Raw genomic sequence first — 18,516 nt, forward strand, 5'->3', positions numbered from 1 at the left:
ATCTAATACATTTGGTTATAACAAAGAAAATTAAAAATAAACTATTACTGAGGAGGGCTAAAGGAGTTGGAAGACTTAATTCTTTAGTTTTTACTTACCCAAATCATAACTACATAAGGACTCTAATATTTATTTAAATACATCTAAAATGTAGCAAATAGAGCTAAAATATTACATTAACTAAATCTCCTCTAAATGTGCTACTTTAAATATCCTGCTGCCTCAATTTCCTAGGGCTGAAAGACCATCCTTACCTTCGCCCTGTCTTTGGCCTTGCTTTCCCCTTTGAAGTCCGTACCTAAATTTCCTCTAAATGTGCTACTTTGAATATCCCGCTGCCTCCATTTCCTAGTGCTGAAAGGCCATCCTTACCTTCGCCCTGTCTTTGGCCTTGCTTTCCCCTTCGAAGTCCGTGGCCTCTCTAATTTCATCAAGGACTGCCGGAGGCTCTCCTCTGTGTAGGCAAGATACACATGGGAAAGGTCCACTTCAAAGGGCTAAGTAAAGGAACAAACACAAAACACTCTTATAGGACTGATTTAAACCAGGCGTGGCAGGAAGATGTAAAATACTGAACAAACTCCTAGAAAAAATCTGCAGAACAAAAGACCAAAGAAATGTCCAAGGATATCTTCTTCTAATGCCATTTGTCTCAAATGTATTCACCAAGGGGTGGTAAAGAAGAAACCCTGACACACTATAAACTCCTTTGTAGGAAACTGCTGCTGTTTTCCCTGCAGCTGCTGCTCTTACTGATGCAAGTCAAGGACTAGCTTGGAGAAGTACAGACCCATTCTGGTCTCTATTTCCCCCACAGCCTGGAGAGGTGGTGAAGAGTGCTCTGAAGAAGCTGCCATGCCCCTTGTGTCATACAAAGCATAAGCCTGCCCTCGTGACTGAGGGGAGCAGAAACGTCCTCTATCACCCCTCTGGGGCTTCTCTTCCCAGGAGATCTGCCTATTTTTCAGCAGAGCTGATTAATTTATATCATATTGATAACACAATTTAGTGACCCACATTCCTAATAAAGGAACTGTAGTTATATTTAAAAAAAAAAAAAAAGCATTCTTACATCTTTCTCTTTTTTATCAGGAGCTGGAGTCTGCTTTCTCATGTTATTTCCTGTGTAGGCAACACATTTCTCAAAAAAGAAGAAAAAGGGGAGGAAGGAAAAATGTCTTAATTAGCAGTTATACTATAAATAAGGCAAATTATTTTGAGATATACTAATGTTACGGTCATAAAACGTGCTCAAAACTTGAAGGCTGGAAAAGAAAGGGATTTACAGGTCATACAGTCCTATGAAGCCCCAAACTATACCATTTCCCCTGAAAAGTTTGTGTGTTATAATATAGTTAATTAGGAAAACATCTTATGCACTCCTGTGGAGTCTCATCTGATTCATTCTCGGAACCATCTCTCTCCCCCTATAGCCCAGCATAGATCCAGTCTATAGGAAACAGTCCATAAGGATTTCAGGAAAGAATGAAGGTAATACTCACTAGCTGCCATTCTCCTATGTCTTCATTCCAGTGGACGTAGTTTTCAATCATTTCCTTTTAAGAGTCAAAGATGGTCTACTTTTAATGTTTAATAACATTTAAAATACTGGAAAATATTCACAAAACTAAAATCCTAAGTAAAAAAAGATGCCTCAAAACATTATATACGGCATTATAACTTTTTTTATACATTTAAAAATACAGACTTTGAAAGAATACATGTAAATGCTAGTAAACTATGTTCTTACACAAAAAGCAAGGAAAGAACATGGAGAACATGGGATTCAGGATGATGGTTACCTTGAGTTGGAAGAGGCAAAGGGATGGAAGAGAGAAGAGGGAAACCATTTGGTTAGAAGTAGGACACTGTCATGGTATTTGCTTTTGTTACTCATGACAAGTTCACTACAAAATAACCAAAACAAACATACAGACAAAAACTAACCAACTAAATAAAACCAGGTCACTCAAAGACCAATAAGGAGAACACACCATTAACCAATAATTAATTCTGTGCATCCAGAGGAAAAAAATATTAAGGCTTATTTTCAGAAAAAAATCTTTAAGCTATATAGAGTCTCAGTTTTTTGAAAAACCAGTATATTAAGGTTTACTAAAATGTACTAGAAAAATGGAAATTTTGAGTAAAGAAAAAGAAAGGCTGAGAAGGAAAGGCTGAGATTTTAAAGTTATACTAGAATTAAGAATCAGCATCCGGGGGTGCCTGGGTGGCTCAGTGGGTTAAAGCCTCTGCCTTCGGCTCAGGTCATGATCCCAGGGGTCCTGGGATCGAGCCCCACATCGGGCTCTCTGCTCCACAGGGAGCCTGCTTCCTCCTCTCTCTCTGCCTGCCTCTCTGCCTACCTGTGATCTCTGTCTGTCAAATAAATAAATAAAATCTTTAAAAAAAAAAAAAAAAAGAATCAGCATCCATCTGGAGATGGATGGTAGTGACTGCAAAACACTGTGAATATACTTAATGTCACTGAACTGTATTCTTTTTTTTTCCTCTTTCAAGATTTATTTATTTTGGAGAGAGAGAGGGAGATAGAGAAAAACAGAGGAGGGAAGGGCAGAGGGAGAAAAAGAATATCAAGCACACTCCCTGCTGAGCATAGAGCCAGACACAGGGCTCAGAGCTCAATCTCACAACTCTGAGATCATGACCTGAGCTGAAATCAAGAGTCAGACGCTTAACTGACTGAGCCACCCAGGCACCCCTGAACCATATTCTTAAAAATAGTTTAAAAAGGCAAATTTTAGGGGGCTGGGCTGGGGGGGTAGGGGAGGTAAATTTTATACCATGTTTATTTTATCATATACACCACACCATAACCACATAGACGCACACACACACACTTGGTATCCATAAGCAGGGAGAAAAATTAGCAAAGGAGTTTTGTTTATTCTATTTATAGGATTAATTATATTGAATGTAAAAATAGGACCTATACCTTGATTCTGAATGCTATTACATAAATCTAGGTTCTTCCAAAGGGCTGAGAAATTCTTACTTATATACTCAGAGAATTATGTATTAAGTTAATAGCAGAAATGTGATAGCATTAGTTCAAGAAAAATTTTACTGTCAACAACTAAAATGTAAATACTTACCATCAATTAAATTAGAATTTACATTCCTTATTTCTCCACCCCAGTCAGTGATGTAATATCTAAAACAGAGAACTTCCCTCTTACCTGATAATCTTGAGGTATGAAGTTATCAATGATAAGCATCTGAAGTCGGAGCTCCCGGCTAAGTTGTCGAATATTCTCCAGTAAGCCTTCAATTTCCCTCTGATGCTCCTGTTGGAGATCAGCCATCTACCAGAAAACCAATGAAATATTAAGGGCAAACAAGATTTTAAATATAAGATAGTTCCAACTGATATAGGCACTGGCCTAAGAAACCCTGTAAGAGCTTACTCAGTTCCTTCACAAACAATAGACAGAATGACACTACCCATTACTGTCTATTCCTGTGTTTTTAAGGTTGGAAATACATACTATAGTTTAACAGCTAAAATTTTAGCTATAAAAATGTTTTTTCTTTAAGATTGTAAGCATACGTTAAGATCTCTTAAAGATTTTTAATCATACTTACTCAAAGAAAAAAAATTTTTTTTAAATTCCGAGCTACATTTATAGGTAATTTCTAGGAAACCAACCTCTGATTTGGCAGCCATCAGCATAGTCCAAACTTTCTTTAATTTCTTGGTTTTTCCCTGTGCTTCCTCTTGCAAGCTGGTATACTTTTCTTCAATATCCAAGCGTTCTTGCTACAACAAAAAAAACAGACATCAGAATTTTCTTCATTAAATTGAAAATTTAATTATTTAACAAATGAGGGGCGCCTGGGTGGCTCAGTGGATTGAGGCCTCTGCCTTCGGCTCAGGTCGTGATCTCAGGGTCCTGGGATTGAGCCCCGCATTGGGCTCTCTGCTCAGCAGGGAGCCTGCTTCCCTTCCTTTCTCTCTGCCTCTACTCTGCCTACTTCTGATCTCTGTCAAATAAATAATATCTTAAAAAAAATTCTATAACAAATGATAAAAATCTTGGGCAACTAATATTTTTTCAAAACAATTCACAGATCTGCTTTAAAATTTTACTAAGATTATAGATACAAGACAAATACTATATGATTTCATTTATATGTACAATCTAAAAAACCAAACAAATGAACAAAGAGATAAACAAAAAGCAGAAACAGACCCAGCACTATAGAAAACAAACTGATGCCTGGGTCTGGGGGGAGAAAGGAAAATGGGTGAAGGGGAGTGGGAGGTACAGAATAAGTTGTGGGAATGAAAGGTACGGCATAGGGAATACAGTCCATAATACTGTAATAGGATTATATGGTATCAGATGACAATTACACTTGTGGTGAGCACAGAATAACATATAGAGAAGTTTAATCACTCTACATCTGAAGTTGTACATCTGAAACTAGTCTAACACTGTGTGTCCACTATACTTAATTAAAGACGATGGATATAAAGCTTTTCACTAGAGGAGTTAAATACTTAAGGAAAAGTGTCAACCAAAACCAGAAAGTCACATTACCTCTTTTTCCTCAAGTTCTCTGCGAAGTTGCTCTGCTCTTTTCCTCCGTTCTTCCAGTTCCATATTCGATTCTTCAAGAAGTTTCTCTTGTTCCTCAGCTTTTGCCAACAAATCAACACCACCCACAATTACCTTCTTCTCCAGTGCAGATAATTTCTCTAGTAAAGACTGATGTTCTTGTCTGTTGATTAAAAATGAGAACCACCATCAATTATTCACTATTCTACCAATATCATTTCCCAAAACTTTATAGGTATTTGGATGCAAAATTTCAAAACTGAGATATAATTATGTAACAACTCTATCAGATTATATCACAGGGTAGTATAAATTAACTTATGATTTAATCTATAACATCCAAATTCACTGGTAATTTTCTTCTTACATAGAGATGAAATAATAAAAACAGATGTAATTTTTGGAAATAGAACACATAAAACAAAACCCTCTATCCAAAAAAGCTATTCTGGAGACAAAAATCAAGCTTTTAATTAGTATTCAATTCTCTCTCATATATCCTATGCAAAATATTGGAAATTTAAATCACGAATCCAACTCAATTAAGTAATACTCACTGGGCCTTAAGAAGATCTTTCTCCCGTTTCTCTAATTCAGCTCTAGCCTTGTTTCTTTCTTCTTCTTCCATATCAAGCTTTGTTTCAAGTGCTTTTCTCTCCTCATCAATTTTTGCCTGCATTTCAACCATCTTATCTGGGGACACTTTCTTTTTACCTATATGAGTCATTTAATTCCAACAATCACTTTAAAGCCAGTTTTTTAGAATTCTATAAATTATCTTCAATTTATAAGATACATTCCTCAATAATACAAAAATATCAACATTTTAAGGAAATCAAATAAATATTTGATTTCTATTATGTTCCTAGAATAACTTTGCTAAACAAAATGTTGTATAACTGTGCAATGATAACTAAGAACAAAAGTATGTGAAAGAGAAGCAAAACAGGTAAGTAAAGGAAAAGAAAGAGAAAGGTTAATAAAGGGCCAAATTTAAAAAGCCAAAGATCTATGGGTCCCCAAAAAAGATATATGTTCAAAAAAGCAGTAAGATTAGTTATTTTTTTATGATAACTAGGTAGGTACAAAATCAAGTGGCTTCCCAAAATGCCCCCCCAAAATTTATTAAAACAAATGAACAAACCGAAGTCACATATAGACATAAATTGCACAGACAAGCGTGTCAAGGCCAAATTTATAGCAACAAGTTCCTAATATATATCTTCAGAGTATTCCTAAAATGTATGTCTAATAAAATTATTTGGAAGTATTTCATCTCATAGTATACCTTAAAGGATGAAGTTCTATACTAATTATATAATGGCTATGTTATAATTAACCAGGCATTTTACAGTTGCTGAGCTACCATGATCTATATCATCTATCTTAAATGAGCAACTAAAACAGCTTGTTACTATTGTCAAACTCGGGATCCTGAACCTAAACCATTTTAAATATGCTAAATATCAAATAAAAGTAGAAATACTACCAAATAATAAAGCTGGAAATATGGCTTCCAATTGATTATTTTGACTATAGTGCCTAGCAGAGTGTTTCATATACACACAACAGATGTTCAGTAAAAGCTAACTGAATGAATTAGAAAATCATGAAATTAAAATGAAAAACCAAAAAGAGAAAATTAAAAAATAGGTTATTAAACTGGTTATGAAACTGAGTCAAATATAATTCATTTCTGGTAATATAATTTCTTTGAAACATACTTTCCTTAGAAAAACAATCAAACTTTTCATAGAATTGGTATGAGGCTCTCCTGAAAGCTTTCTGTCATTCTTAACTTCCTTCCCAAAGGACCACAGAAGAATATAAACCTGAGGAGTCTATAAATCGTTAATGTCTCCACCCAAAAGCTAGCCCCTACTGCTAACAAGGAAAGAAAACTGAAAGATAATGCGGGTGCAGGTATATATCTGAATATATACTTTCAGGAACCATGAGATGAAGAATTATTCATAGACTTTAAATCTTTAGGATACAATTATATTAAAAAAACAAACCCAAGGTTTTAAAATATATCCCTTCATTTCTATAGAAATAAAGGTCTAAAGCAAACTTAAGCCACAAAACAAGTCAGTTCAATAAAAGAGTAAATAAGAGCACTGATCCAAATTCATGCTTTGGTGTGGTGTGATTCATTGCATTCCAAAAGTCAGAATGTAGACTGAATGTGTTGGCTTCTTTGGCACAGTCACCTGTATTGAATGTCCTGAGTTATGCTGTTAAAAAATTTTATTTTTAAGTAATCTAATTCCTTTTCCCATGAACTCCTAGAAAGGATTTCTGATCAGTAGTACTATTTCTAAGAAATCTGAGTGGGAAAAGTGTAAATTCAAGTATAAAGTTAAATGCATGCAGACAGTGCCTGGCTGATAAGTTGGCAGAACATGAGACTCTTTATCTTCGGATCGTGAGTTCGAACCCCATGTTGGGTACAGAAACTAGGTAAAAATAAAATCTTTAAAAATAAATAAATAAATGAATAAAGTGTGTGCATTTAAAAATCATAACTTACTTTCCACCTCAGAATTACAAATATTTTTTAATGGCAAGTATGTTAAGACAAAAAAAACCTCTATACGAAGACACGGATACACACACTAACAATAGAGTCGAAATGATCTGATAAATATATGCACATTAATTTTTAGGCTTGTAGAGTTCCAATTGTTTGGTTAGCAGTTAACAACCTGCAGTCTCCAACCCCATTAAGAGGCAGTAAAAATATATATATATTACATGTAGAAATACAAAAGCACAACCTTTTGATGAATTACTACCAGGCCTGAACTGCATTAGTTATTCAAAACCATTCAGGTAGTATTTTCCCACTGATGCTTTAGCAGCAAAAATCTTACTGTGCTTCTACAAAATTCTCATAAAGAATACCATGCATTTATAGCTAGGTTCAGTTTCAAAAGTCTAATATTTTAAGTAACAGAATTTCTAGTCAGTATTATTCAGATAAATCATTGTATTTCTCTCCAAATAATAAATTAGGCTAAATGTGAATATATTCCAACTTTCCTAACCAGGCACTTAAAATCATGACATCACTAAAAGTCACTTTCAGATTGTTTTGGTTTTCTCTTAAAGATTTTCTAAAAATCTTAAACAAACCACCCAAAAACCCTTCTTTTAATAATGCATGACACAATTCAACACAAAATTTCAGGTAAATAAAAAAAAAAAAATGGTGATGTTATATAGTATTTAATTAAGCCAAACAGGAGTAAGTAATACTTTTAGTTGCCTTCACCATGTGTTCCAACCAAAACTGTCAAAATGAACTTTGGCAAGATAAGGTTAAAGGGAAGAATTTCAGGAAGACTTAAGTGAATTTTATTTTCATTACATGAGCACTCATGGGCATAAGTAACCACGCATTTGATTCCTTGCTTTAAAAAAAAAAAAATGCTTGAAAGTGAAAATCATTTATATTTGTATTACCAAAATTTGGCTTAATGGGTCTTTAAAAATTTAGGAAAAAAGATCATGTCATCTGCTTCTGGTGTTATATTTGTCTATTTTGTCAGTTAAGTCTACAGAATCCAGTGTAGTTGTCACTGTCACTCAAATACTTCTGAACTGTTTGTCTAAAAAGATCATTTGGAAAAAAGAATGTTCCTAGGGGCGCCTGGGTGGCTCAGTAGGTTAAAGCCTCTGCCCTCAGCTCAGGTCATAGTCCCAGGGTCCTGGGATCAAGCCCCACATCGGGCTCTCTGCTCAGCGGGAAGCCTGCTTCCCCCTCCCCTCTCTTTCTCTGCCTGCCTCTCTGCCTACTCACGATGTCTGAAATAAATAAATAAAATCTTAAAAAAAAAAAAAAAAAGAATGTTCCTAGTATCTTCCTAAACAAAAACTGAAATGAATTTTTTTTAATTTAATTTAGGAGAAAACGTTTTTTAAAAAAAGCTACTGTTGGAAGATATTTTTAAATACAAAAGACAGATACTTACCTTGAAAAAAATTAAATTTAAAAAATGTAGTGCAATTAAATAACAAAGTTCTTTATAGTTTAAATAATTTGTATCATGTGGAGTGCAAATCAATCACACCAACCTGCTTGATCTTTCAGTAAGAGTAGTAAGCAAATCGTAGACAGGAAGCATATGCACAGAGATGAAGAGGAAAAAAAAAAACATTATTTCCTTTGTAAAACAAAGAAAAATGTTTAACAGCATTTATTCATAGTATAAATATAGAAATAAATCAAATCATTATCAAAACTGAAAAAGAGCAGCTTTATGTTAAAAAGAAAAGCAAATTCAACACAATCAGAGATGTAATTTAAGCAAATAAGATTGAGACTAAGATTACAATTTAAATCAATCTCAAGAGCTCACAATGACTCCCAGACTCCTGCAAATATAATAGTTCAGCACCAAGTGGTTATACTAATGGTACACATGGAATTGGGAACCTGCTAAGACCTGGGAAGTAATCTAAAAGGACAAAACAGGAAATTAAGCCAATTTTAAAAATTAGTAAGTTAAAAGTAGCAAAATTTGCACTGTCAATTTATAGAATTTCCCAATTCAATGTTCTAATATAAAGATCCCATACAGGTGTGCCTCCCCTTTAAGAAAATCCACACAAAAACCTTAATCAACTAAAGAGATAATTGGATTATAGCAGTTTGCAGTGATAATTTGATTAACAAAAGGACAATAAAGAAACATTAAGAACAGCAAGTTCTCCCAAAAGATTTGATTTTCCAATTTGATTTATAAGCTATTTTTTCAGAAAAAAAATTAACTGCATAAAGTGAAGTACACCTGTATAATAACGAACTTGCATTCAATCTATTAGTAGATTGTTAAGGGTAATTATGATTCCATAGAGGTAAATGATCAACTGATGATTCAAGCAAAGAACACCTTAAAAAAAATAGCCATTCGTATTTTTAAAAGGGAAGGTACATACACGTTCACACAGCAACCACATGCTAGGAACACTATTTTTCCACTTCACCAACACGCCCACATCACAACAGAAGAAGTCAATGTTATGAGCTAGGTACACAGTGACTAAAACTGCATGAACTGAACTCATTTCATAACATATTTTCACATAACTACTACTTTAAAGATTAAGGTAAATTTTAAAACAGAAACTTAAATTATAATGCCACTCAGGTATTTTCTCATATCTGACAGTTTATAGTACAAAATAATAACTCTATATGGTTTCTAAGGAAATTTCTTGTATTTTATAAATTGTCCTATACAATTAATTGTTTTGGTAAAATACAAGAGTTGTCAAGAAAGAAAACTATTCCTAATATTCTTGCAATTCTTCCTTTAGACAGCTAAATGCATTAAGAATAACCAAATGTGCTTGTTATTAGTTTTAGAAAATTAAGTACACAGATAATGCTTTAAAAGGCAGTAAGCTGCAATCTAGTAGAAAAAAAAAGTCACTTCCCTTTTCTCCTAAAATTATAACTAAAAATTAGCAATACTTTTCAACTGATTTAAGGTTTAAGAAAGAAACTTTGTGACTGAAATATGTCTAGACAGATCCTGCATAAACAACTTCTTGTGGATCTGAATTCTCTAATCACAGAGTAGAGTTCCTTAAAATCAATCAGGCAGTTGAGAAAGAGAGAAAAGTGGCCATCTGAAATAAAATTATTATCCAATATATCTTTACTTGCTTCAAACTTTATGTTTTTCTTCATTTGGGAGCTTTCAATCTTAAGCTACCCCTAAGAATGGGATACCACAGCATCAAATCTTTAACTTAAGACATGTTATAATGGGCACTGGTGTATTGCCAAATGTAATTTATACTTTTAGAAATTCAGGATTCGTTACTGCATGTCCCTTATACTGACTAGGATTGGAAGTTTATCCTGAAACATAAAAAGGAACCATAAGAATTATTCTTTTATACAGCTTACTCACTCTCTTTACATTATCTAAATTGCAAAAGCATGAATCTCTCTTCCATTATCTCAAACATAAGCTTAAGCACACGTTTTAACAATTACAGTTAACTGGAAGCGATGAAGAGGGGGGAAATCATCACATGCTTTGTCCTACTGAGAAGTCCAACATGTATTCTTGAAGTAATGACAGGGAGCAGTGCAGCATTTCTCCAATGAAGCCCATGGGTTATGGAAAAGCCAAAGCTCTGTGAGAGAATTTAAGAGCTACCACTCACTAGGCAAGGACTTATCCCGAGGTTTCTCTATGACAGAACATGTGGAGTCTGAACTACTGCTGCTGCTACTGCCTGGAAGACAAAGAAGTGAGCCCGACAGGAACCAAAGAAAGAGGAAACAAGAAAATGAACACACACACAGAGGAAAATTCAGTGCCAGAGAGAGAATTTTAAAGAACAATCAAGCTTTCCATTAAAGAATCAAAATGTACTTTCCCTTAATACCAGTCTTGGTAGACTACCCAATATTCTCTAGTTACAAAACTAGACGGAGCAAACCGGACTCCTTTAAGCATCTACTGTGGGCAAATCCCACTACCCAGTTACAACATAATAATTCAGAGGGCTGAAATGACATGAATCAAAAATAAGGCATTTGGTGACATTTAAGTCTACTTAAACTATTTACCCGGTAAGTTACAGGAAGTGAGTTTTAGAATTTAAAGTTATGCACCATTAAAACTATAGGAATGATGAACTGCCCTTCATCATCTTGACAGCTGGGTTCATCTCCAATTTCACCCTCCACCAAAACATCAAACAACTGGATATAATTATGTATGTTTCAGGTTTCATGGCAGAACTGTGAAAGGCTCACTAAAAATCTTCAAATCTCTAAGTCTAGAAGGTAGTTATCCTATTAATAAATACTTTAACATATTAAGCAATGGCATTTTTTTCCTATTTTAAATTTTATTTTAAACAAATCTATGATCTGCTTTAGCTATGAATAGTCTATGAAAAAATAGGGATGAACACAAAGCCATTTATCTAAATAGGTGGACAGCAAGCATTTTCTGTTAAGGGACAGATAATAAGTGCTTTAAGCTTTGTGGGCCATACAGTCTCATCTGAAAGCAGCTGAACACCATATGCAAACAAATAAGCATGGATGTTTAATAAATTTATAAAAACAGGTGGTGGGCCAGATTTGGCCAGTAGACCACAGCTGGCCAGCTCTTGCTCTAAATCATGCTCTTCCTGTCTTCTGAAATGACAGACCTTTGGTTTATTTTCAGCAAGATCATTATTTTAATAAGACAAGCAAAATATGCACCAGCTTGAAAACAATGATCCACACATTAATGATCCACATTAATGGAAGAGAGTTCTGAAACAAACAAACATTAAGAGCAAAAATGTTTGAAAAGTGGGCCATTATTATATAATAGGTCTCCCTCTTGCCTGTTATGTGTATCTTTATCGCAATAAATACAAACTTCACACTTGGCAACAAATGCCCCATAAAAGAGTAAGAATGAAAGTACATTTTATAAAGCAAAGTATTAAATTAAAAAAATAGAATTCTCATATAACTTCATCATTTAAAAATTCAGTGACTTCTAAAGCCTAATCATGCTTGAGGAAAAACTCCACATTATCTTGATTTCCTAAAAAAAATTTTAGGTTCCCAACACAAATCAAAGTCCCCCCATAAAATTAAAATCCTGAATGAAATCTTTACATGGTATAACCATTATCACAGATTTTTACAATTCTAAACTGTAAAAGACAGAACTTATGGCATTATGATTCAACTGTTAAGTAGGAGATCAGCATTGGAGAAAAAAATAAGGCAAAGTTAATCAAGTGTGTGCCATATTTCCAATGTGTGAATTGCTACCATAACTAAAAATGGCAAAAGGCATGCACTCAGATGAAGGTTAAACCATATTTACTGCAGCAATCCCAGTTCATTTCTAGAACACTAAAAGGAACTTACCCCTTCTTTTTTTCCTTTTTTCTCCATCCTCTCCAACCTCGCCTTCTTCATCCTCCTCCTCCTCCGACCCACTGATATCAGAGCCTGATATTTCTTCCCCTTGAACAGAAATTTTACAGAACAATTTATATTCTATACCAGATTATATTCTACATCAACCTTCCTCGTTAAGTTTGTTGCCCTAAACAAAGCTTACTTTAATATTCCTAAACAGTACATCACATGCTAACTTCAAGAAAAGATATAATGTACACAGAGGCTTTACTTTAAAGTTCCTAAAGAGAAGTTAAATTCTGATCAACTTAAGGGGCGCCTGGGTGGCTTGGTCGGTTAAGCATCTGCCTTCAGCTCAGGTCATGATCCTGGAGTCCTGGGATGGAGCCCTGAGAGTCACTGCACCCGCCTGCTCGTGCTCCCCTGTCCCCACTCACGCTCTCCACGCACCCCCCACCGCTTGTGCTCCCTCTCTCACTCCCTCAAATAAATCTTCAAAAAAAAAAATTCTGATCTACTTAAATTTCAAATTATTAGTTTAAAAAAAGTTCTGCGTATATATAAAAATTTCAAGTTTATTATTTCAGTTTTTTAAAGGAGTGATCACTTTGGGGAAGTATTTTCTCCTCAGTTTTCTATGTCAGATTTTATTTTATTTTTAAAATATTCTTAGGGTGCCTGGGTGGCTCAGTGGGTTAAAGCCTCTGCCTTCAGTTCAGGTCATGATCCCGGGGTCCTGGGATCGAGCCCGAATTGGTCTCTCCGCTCAGCAGGGAGCCTGCCTCCCCACCTCTCTCTGCCTGCCTCTCTGCCTACTTATGACCTATCTGTCAAATAAATAAAATCTTAAAAAAAACAACAACAACAACAACACTGTCCATGTATGAAATGTCTAAAAAAACAGGTATTTGGGAAAAAATAAATATACACTAATCACAAACGGTAATATCTGAACCAGTAAATAACAGATAGGAAGAGAAGGATATTAGAAGAAAGAATTCATTAAAAATATTTTCTTCAGTCCTCGTAACAGTGGCACCCTGGTAGCAATGAGTGCACTTAATGCCCAAGTCTTGGTTTCTAAATACCATTCTCCACTGAAAGGAGCTAGGGAGAAATAGGTGGTTTAATACCAGGGTAGGGAACATATAAAATGAGCCCAAAACATCTGTGGTGCCAGAAATAAAGCAGCACTCAAAACCAAAAATCAGGAGCGCCTGGGTGGCTCAGTCATTAAGCATCTGCCTTTAGCTCAGGTCATGGTCCCGGGGTTCTGGGATCGAGTCCCGCATTGGGCTGGCCTGCTCAGCGGGGCAGCTGCTTCTCTGTATCCCACTCCCCCTGCTTGTGTTCTCTCTCTCTCTAATAAATAAATAAAATCTTTTAAAAAAAATTTAAAAACTGACGGAAGCATGCCGAAAGGTATAGCAACTACCCTGAATTCAGAAGCTTCTATGGCAAAAGCTCAAACAAACTGAGCAATAAAACAAATAATATTATTGTGTTATAATGCACAGACTAAAATAATACTGACATAACTAAATAAACAAGTAGGGAAGGAGGGACTACTCCCCCTTATACCAGAATTCTAAACATTAAACATGAGAAGGAATGCTGAGAAGACAAAGTCATCAAGAAGCAACAGAATTACTGTTGCTGGCAAGAACCCTTAATGGATCCTCAAACTAGTGAGGAAAAAGTATGATCAGAAACAGTACCTTTTAGTAGTTTCAAAAGTATCTCCCCACAAGACACACCTTGAGTTCACAGGAAAATGTAAAATTACAGAATTTAGAGTGAAGAAATCTTGCAGAATAATTATAAGAGAAGAATAGACCACCCAAATTGAGGGACATTCTACAAATATGTCATTTTTACAGTGTCATGACCATGAAAGAAAGAGAAACATGAGGAACTGAAAACTGGAGGAGACAACTAAATGCAGTATGTGATGCTAGACTGCATCCTGGACTGGAGAGAAAGGGCACTAGAGGGCAAACTCAACATCTGAGTAAGACTGATAGGTTAGCTAGCAAGTCTGAATCAATATAAAATTCCTGGTTCCAATAACTGTAAGATGTACCAGTCATATAAGATGTCAACATAAGGGGAAGCAGGGTGATGAGTACATAGGAATTCAGTATACCTTCAAGTTTTCTAGAAGTCAATAAAAATTTTCAAAAATGAGTTCTTGCTTTCAATTCCTTTCAGTATACACCCAGAATTGGAATTGACTGATCATGTCATAATGCTGACTTTATTCTTAAGATATTTGATTTCACTGATGCTTATGACATTTGTTTTTATAATCCGGTTAATGGAGTGTTATAATATGGTAAATACAGTTGATCATATAAACAGTAAAAATCAGGCAAAAACAAAAGAATAATTTTTGAAAATTTTACTGCATAAAATTTTACATCTTTTAAAATAAAATTTTAAAATTTTATGCATAAAATTTGCTGCATACTGCAACACATATCTGTACACCCACATTCATAGCCAGATTATTTAAAGTAGTAAAAAGGCAGAAACAACACACATGTCCACCAAAAGATGCACAGATAAACAAAATGTGGTATATACAAACAATGGGATATTACTCAACCTTAAAAAGGAAGGAAATCCTGACACATGCTACGATACGGATGAACCTTGAAGACATTATGCTAGGTAAAATAAGCGAGACACAAAAGCACACATATTATATGATTCTACTCATGAGTTATCTAAAATAGTCAAATTCAGAAACAGAACAGTGGTTACCAGAAGTGAGGCAGAGAGAGGGATGGAGAATTGGATGTTTAATGGGTATAGAATTTCATTTGGGGATGATTAAAAACTTTTAGGGATGGATAATGGTAATAGTTCCAAACAATGTTAACATACTTTTTTTTTTTTTTTTAAGATTTTTTCTTTATTTATCTGACAGAGATCACAAGTACGCAGAGAGGCAGGCAGAGAGAGGAGGAAAGCAGGCTCCCTGCAGAGCAGAAAGCCCGATGTGGGGCTCGATCCCAGGACCCTGGGATCATGACCTGAGTCGAAGGCAGAGGCTTAACCCACTGAGCCACCCAGGTGCCCCCAATGTTAACATACTTAATGCCACAGAACAACAATAGTTAAAATGGTAAATTTTACATTATGTTTATTTTGTCACATTGAAAAAATGTAAACAAATAAAGGCAGCAAAATAAAGGTATGAATTGAACATTAACAAATCGAAGAAATTTTAAATCTTTAAAACATACTGACTATAAATACCACCTAGTGGTCACATTTAAAATACCAAATGTCGGGGCGCCTGGGTGGCTCAGTGGGTTAAGCCGCTGCCTTCGGCTCGGGTCATGATCCCGGGGTCCTGGGATCGGGCCCCGCATCGGGCTCTCTGCTCGGCGGGGGGTCTGCTTCCTCCTCTCTCTCTGCCTGCCTCTCTGCCTGCTTGTCATCTCTCTCTGTCAAATAAATAAATAAAATCTTTAAAAAAAAAAAAAAAAAAAAAAAAAAAAAATAAAATACCAAATGTCATTATCTAAGCGGCAGCCCAATTACTGCTTTTCCTCACTAATCTTACTCAAGTTTATTGAGTAAGTACCCTTTCCAAACATCTGTGACGGTGGCATCTCTGCAGTTCACATCTGTTTTATCCCGTTTCCCCATAAACTGTAAAAACAAACAAACAAACAAACAAAAAACCTTTTCTAAAGCCATTTGTTTACCTGCAATGAAAAGGAGCCCTATGCCAATCAGTTCTTAGCATGAAAGTGTAGAGTCACCAAGTACTTAATGATATCTGTAAATTTCTCATCCTCATGAACAAGGTCTGCAAACTTTCTAACCTTCTAACATCTTGTTAGAAAAGGATTCCTCAAACATAATCTCATGTTCAAATTCAAGAATGAAAACGTATTTTCAGATATGCTTTTCAAAAAAAATTCAATGAATTTTTCCTTATGGTAAATTCTGTTTACCCATGACTCTGATAGGTTTCTTTACTTTGAATAATAGTGACTGAAATCTTTCACAAAGAACTCTGGGTCATTTTCACCTAAATACATATATGGTAAAACTTGCTCTTATACAAACACAAAAAAATTCATTATTTAGTAATTGGTCAAATGAAATCTCAAAAAGGATATGGGAACTGATACGATTGAGATGGAGGTTTAAATTAAACGAATTTTTAAAAATTACATACACAAATAATACATAATCATTCCCAAACTTAATACAAAAATGCTGAAGTGTATATCAAGTTTTTACAAAAATATTGCTTTAAGTATCAAAGTTAGATGCTCGAAGAATTTCAGTAAGTTTTTAAAATTAGAGCACTTAGTGGTTAAGCAACATTTTTAGCCAACACTCACATTAATATTTTGAGAAAAAGTTACCTTCTTCAAGCTTTTTTTTCAGTTCCTCTATTTCTTTCTGAAACTGGCGAAGCAAAGCATCCTTTGGGTCTTCATTAATTCTAGCTTTATTTTTAATATTCTTAGCACGGTTAGCATACCGTAATGTACTGATAGTTTCATCATAATTGTAATCTGCTGGCCCAATATTTGCACACTGTTGAATTAGGAATACAAAACATTTTACACTTGAGGCAGTTAAAATTAATATGACCACTATGACTGTATCAAAAAGAATTTTTGAAACATAGTTTTCCTCTGACCTTCTTGAACAAGAAAACATCAATGACATGGATTTCCAAACACCATTATATGGATTAACACAGTGTACTTGAAAAAGAATAACCACAAATCATAAGTGAAATAATCAATAGTTTTTAAAATGTTATGCATATCAATTATTAGCATAACCAGGAATATGAAATTTTCCTCAATGATAACTATTCTACAATTAAGTCTTACCATCATGGTTTTTGAATTTCCTCCCAAGGAATCCTGAAGAAGACGAGTCAGTTTAGAGTTGCGATAAGGAACATGAGTGCTTTTTCCATCAACCAAAGCAGAAATTACATTACCAAGGGTGGAAAGCGAAAGATTGATTTTTGTGGCTTCCTTTAGGCGCTGTCCAGTAGCTCCAGTTTTTGCTTGTCTTTCTGAACCCTAGCAATAAATAAAGACAGAAATAAAGCTAAAATGAAATATACAGAATATTTCTCCGAAAGTTTAAAACAAAATGTGACACTAAAACATCTGCTATAGTATCTGGAATTTGCTTCAAAATAATATAGGAAGGGGAAAAGTGGCTGATGGTAGAGATGAAATGGGCCTGGCACAAACAGACTGAAGTTGGGTCACAGGTACATAAGAGACCATACTATTCTTAGTACTTTTGTAGATGTTGGAAGTATTCCGTAATAGATAATAAGTTAAAAACACATACACAAATAAACAACTTAAAAATTCCATGTAAATCACACATTTTCAATTTTTATAAGTGAATTTTTATTCGCTTTTAAAATGCAAAAAATCACAAGGGTTATTCCTTCAGTAGTGTCCTGTTACTCACAGCAAGATCTACAAGATGGAGCTTCCCCATTCTGACGTGCATGTTACCATCAATGCCTTTTTCACTGCATTCTATAGTAATTGTAAAGATGGCATGGGAACGGGAACTATGTTCATTCATGTTAGTTGCACCAACAGAACCTTAAAGAATGGAAGGAAATTCTTAAAAAGTAAAACAAGAGGGAGTATTTTTTTAAATAATTAAATATACAGAATGGTTTAAAATACTTAATTTCATCACAGCAAAGAGCCAGAGAGCATGGCTAAACCAGAAAAGCATAGGTTTATTTAACATTAGAAATTTCTGACAATTTATGTTTATAACAAAAGAATTTGCAGGGGTGCCTGGGTGGCTCAGTCAGTTAAGCATATGGCTTTGGGGGGCGCCTGAGTGGCTCAGTGGATTAAGCTGCTGCCTTCGGCTCGGGTCATGATCTCAGGGTCCTGGGATCGAGTCCCGCGTCGGGCTCTCTGCTCAGCGGGGAGCCCGCTTCCCTCTCTCTCTCTCTCTGCCTGCCTCTCCATCTACTTGTGATTTCTGTCAAATAAATAAATA

General features: G+C 35.0%; 1 protein-coding gene across 2 annotated transcripts in view; it reads right to left on the minus strand.

The window, feature by feature from the left end:
* KIF3A (kinesin family member 3A) overlaps positions 1-18,516 on the minus strand; it is a 61,341-nt gene that overhangs the window by 4,915 nt on the left and 37,910 nt on the right. The window contains exons 6-18 of one of the 2 annotated variants that reach the window (XM_059417543.1): positions 17,962-18,101; positions 17,358-17,555; positions 16,878-17,052; positions 12,493-12,591; positions 10,770-10,841; positions 8,664-8,672; positions 5,141-5,297; positions 4,566-4,746; positions 3,671-3,781; positions 3,201-3,326; positions 1,503-1,556; positions 1,073-1,141; positions 373-497 (exon numbers count right to left, since the gene is read on the minus strand). In XM_059417543.1, coding sequence (XP_059273526.1) covers positions 373-497; positions 1,073-1,141; positions 1,503-1,556; positions 3,201-3,326; positions 3,671-3,781; positions 4,566-4,746; positions 5,141-5,297; positions 8,664-8,672; positions 10,770-10,841; positions 12,493-12,591; positions 16,878-17,052; positions 17,358-17,555; positions 17,962-18,101 — 1,516 coding nt within the window. The remainder of the gene's footprint in view (positions 1-372; positions 498-1,072; positions 1,142-1,502; positions 1,557-3,200; positions 3,327-3,670; positions 3,782-4,565; positions 4,747-5,140; positions 5,298-8,663; positions 8,673-10,769; positions 10,842-12,492; positions 12,592-16,877; positions 17,053-17,357; positions 17,556-17,961; positions 18,102-18,516) is intronic. The other variant, XM_059417542.1, reaches the window with a different exon arrangement.

Source organism: Mustela nigripes, chromosome 12 (assembly GCF_022355385.1).
Source record: "Mustela nigripes isolate SB6536 chromosome 12, MUSNIG.SB6536, whole genome shotgun sequence".
Lineage (NCBI taxonomy): Eukaryota > Metazoa > Chordata > Mammalia > Carnivora > Mustelidae > Mustela > Mustela nigripes.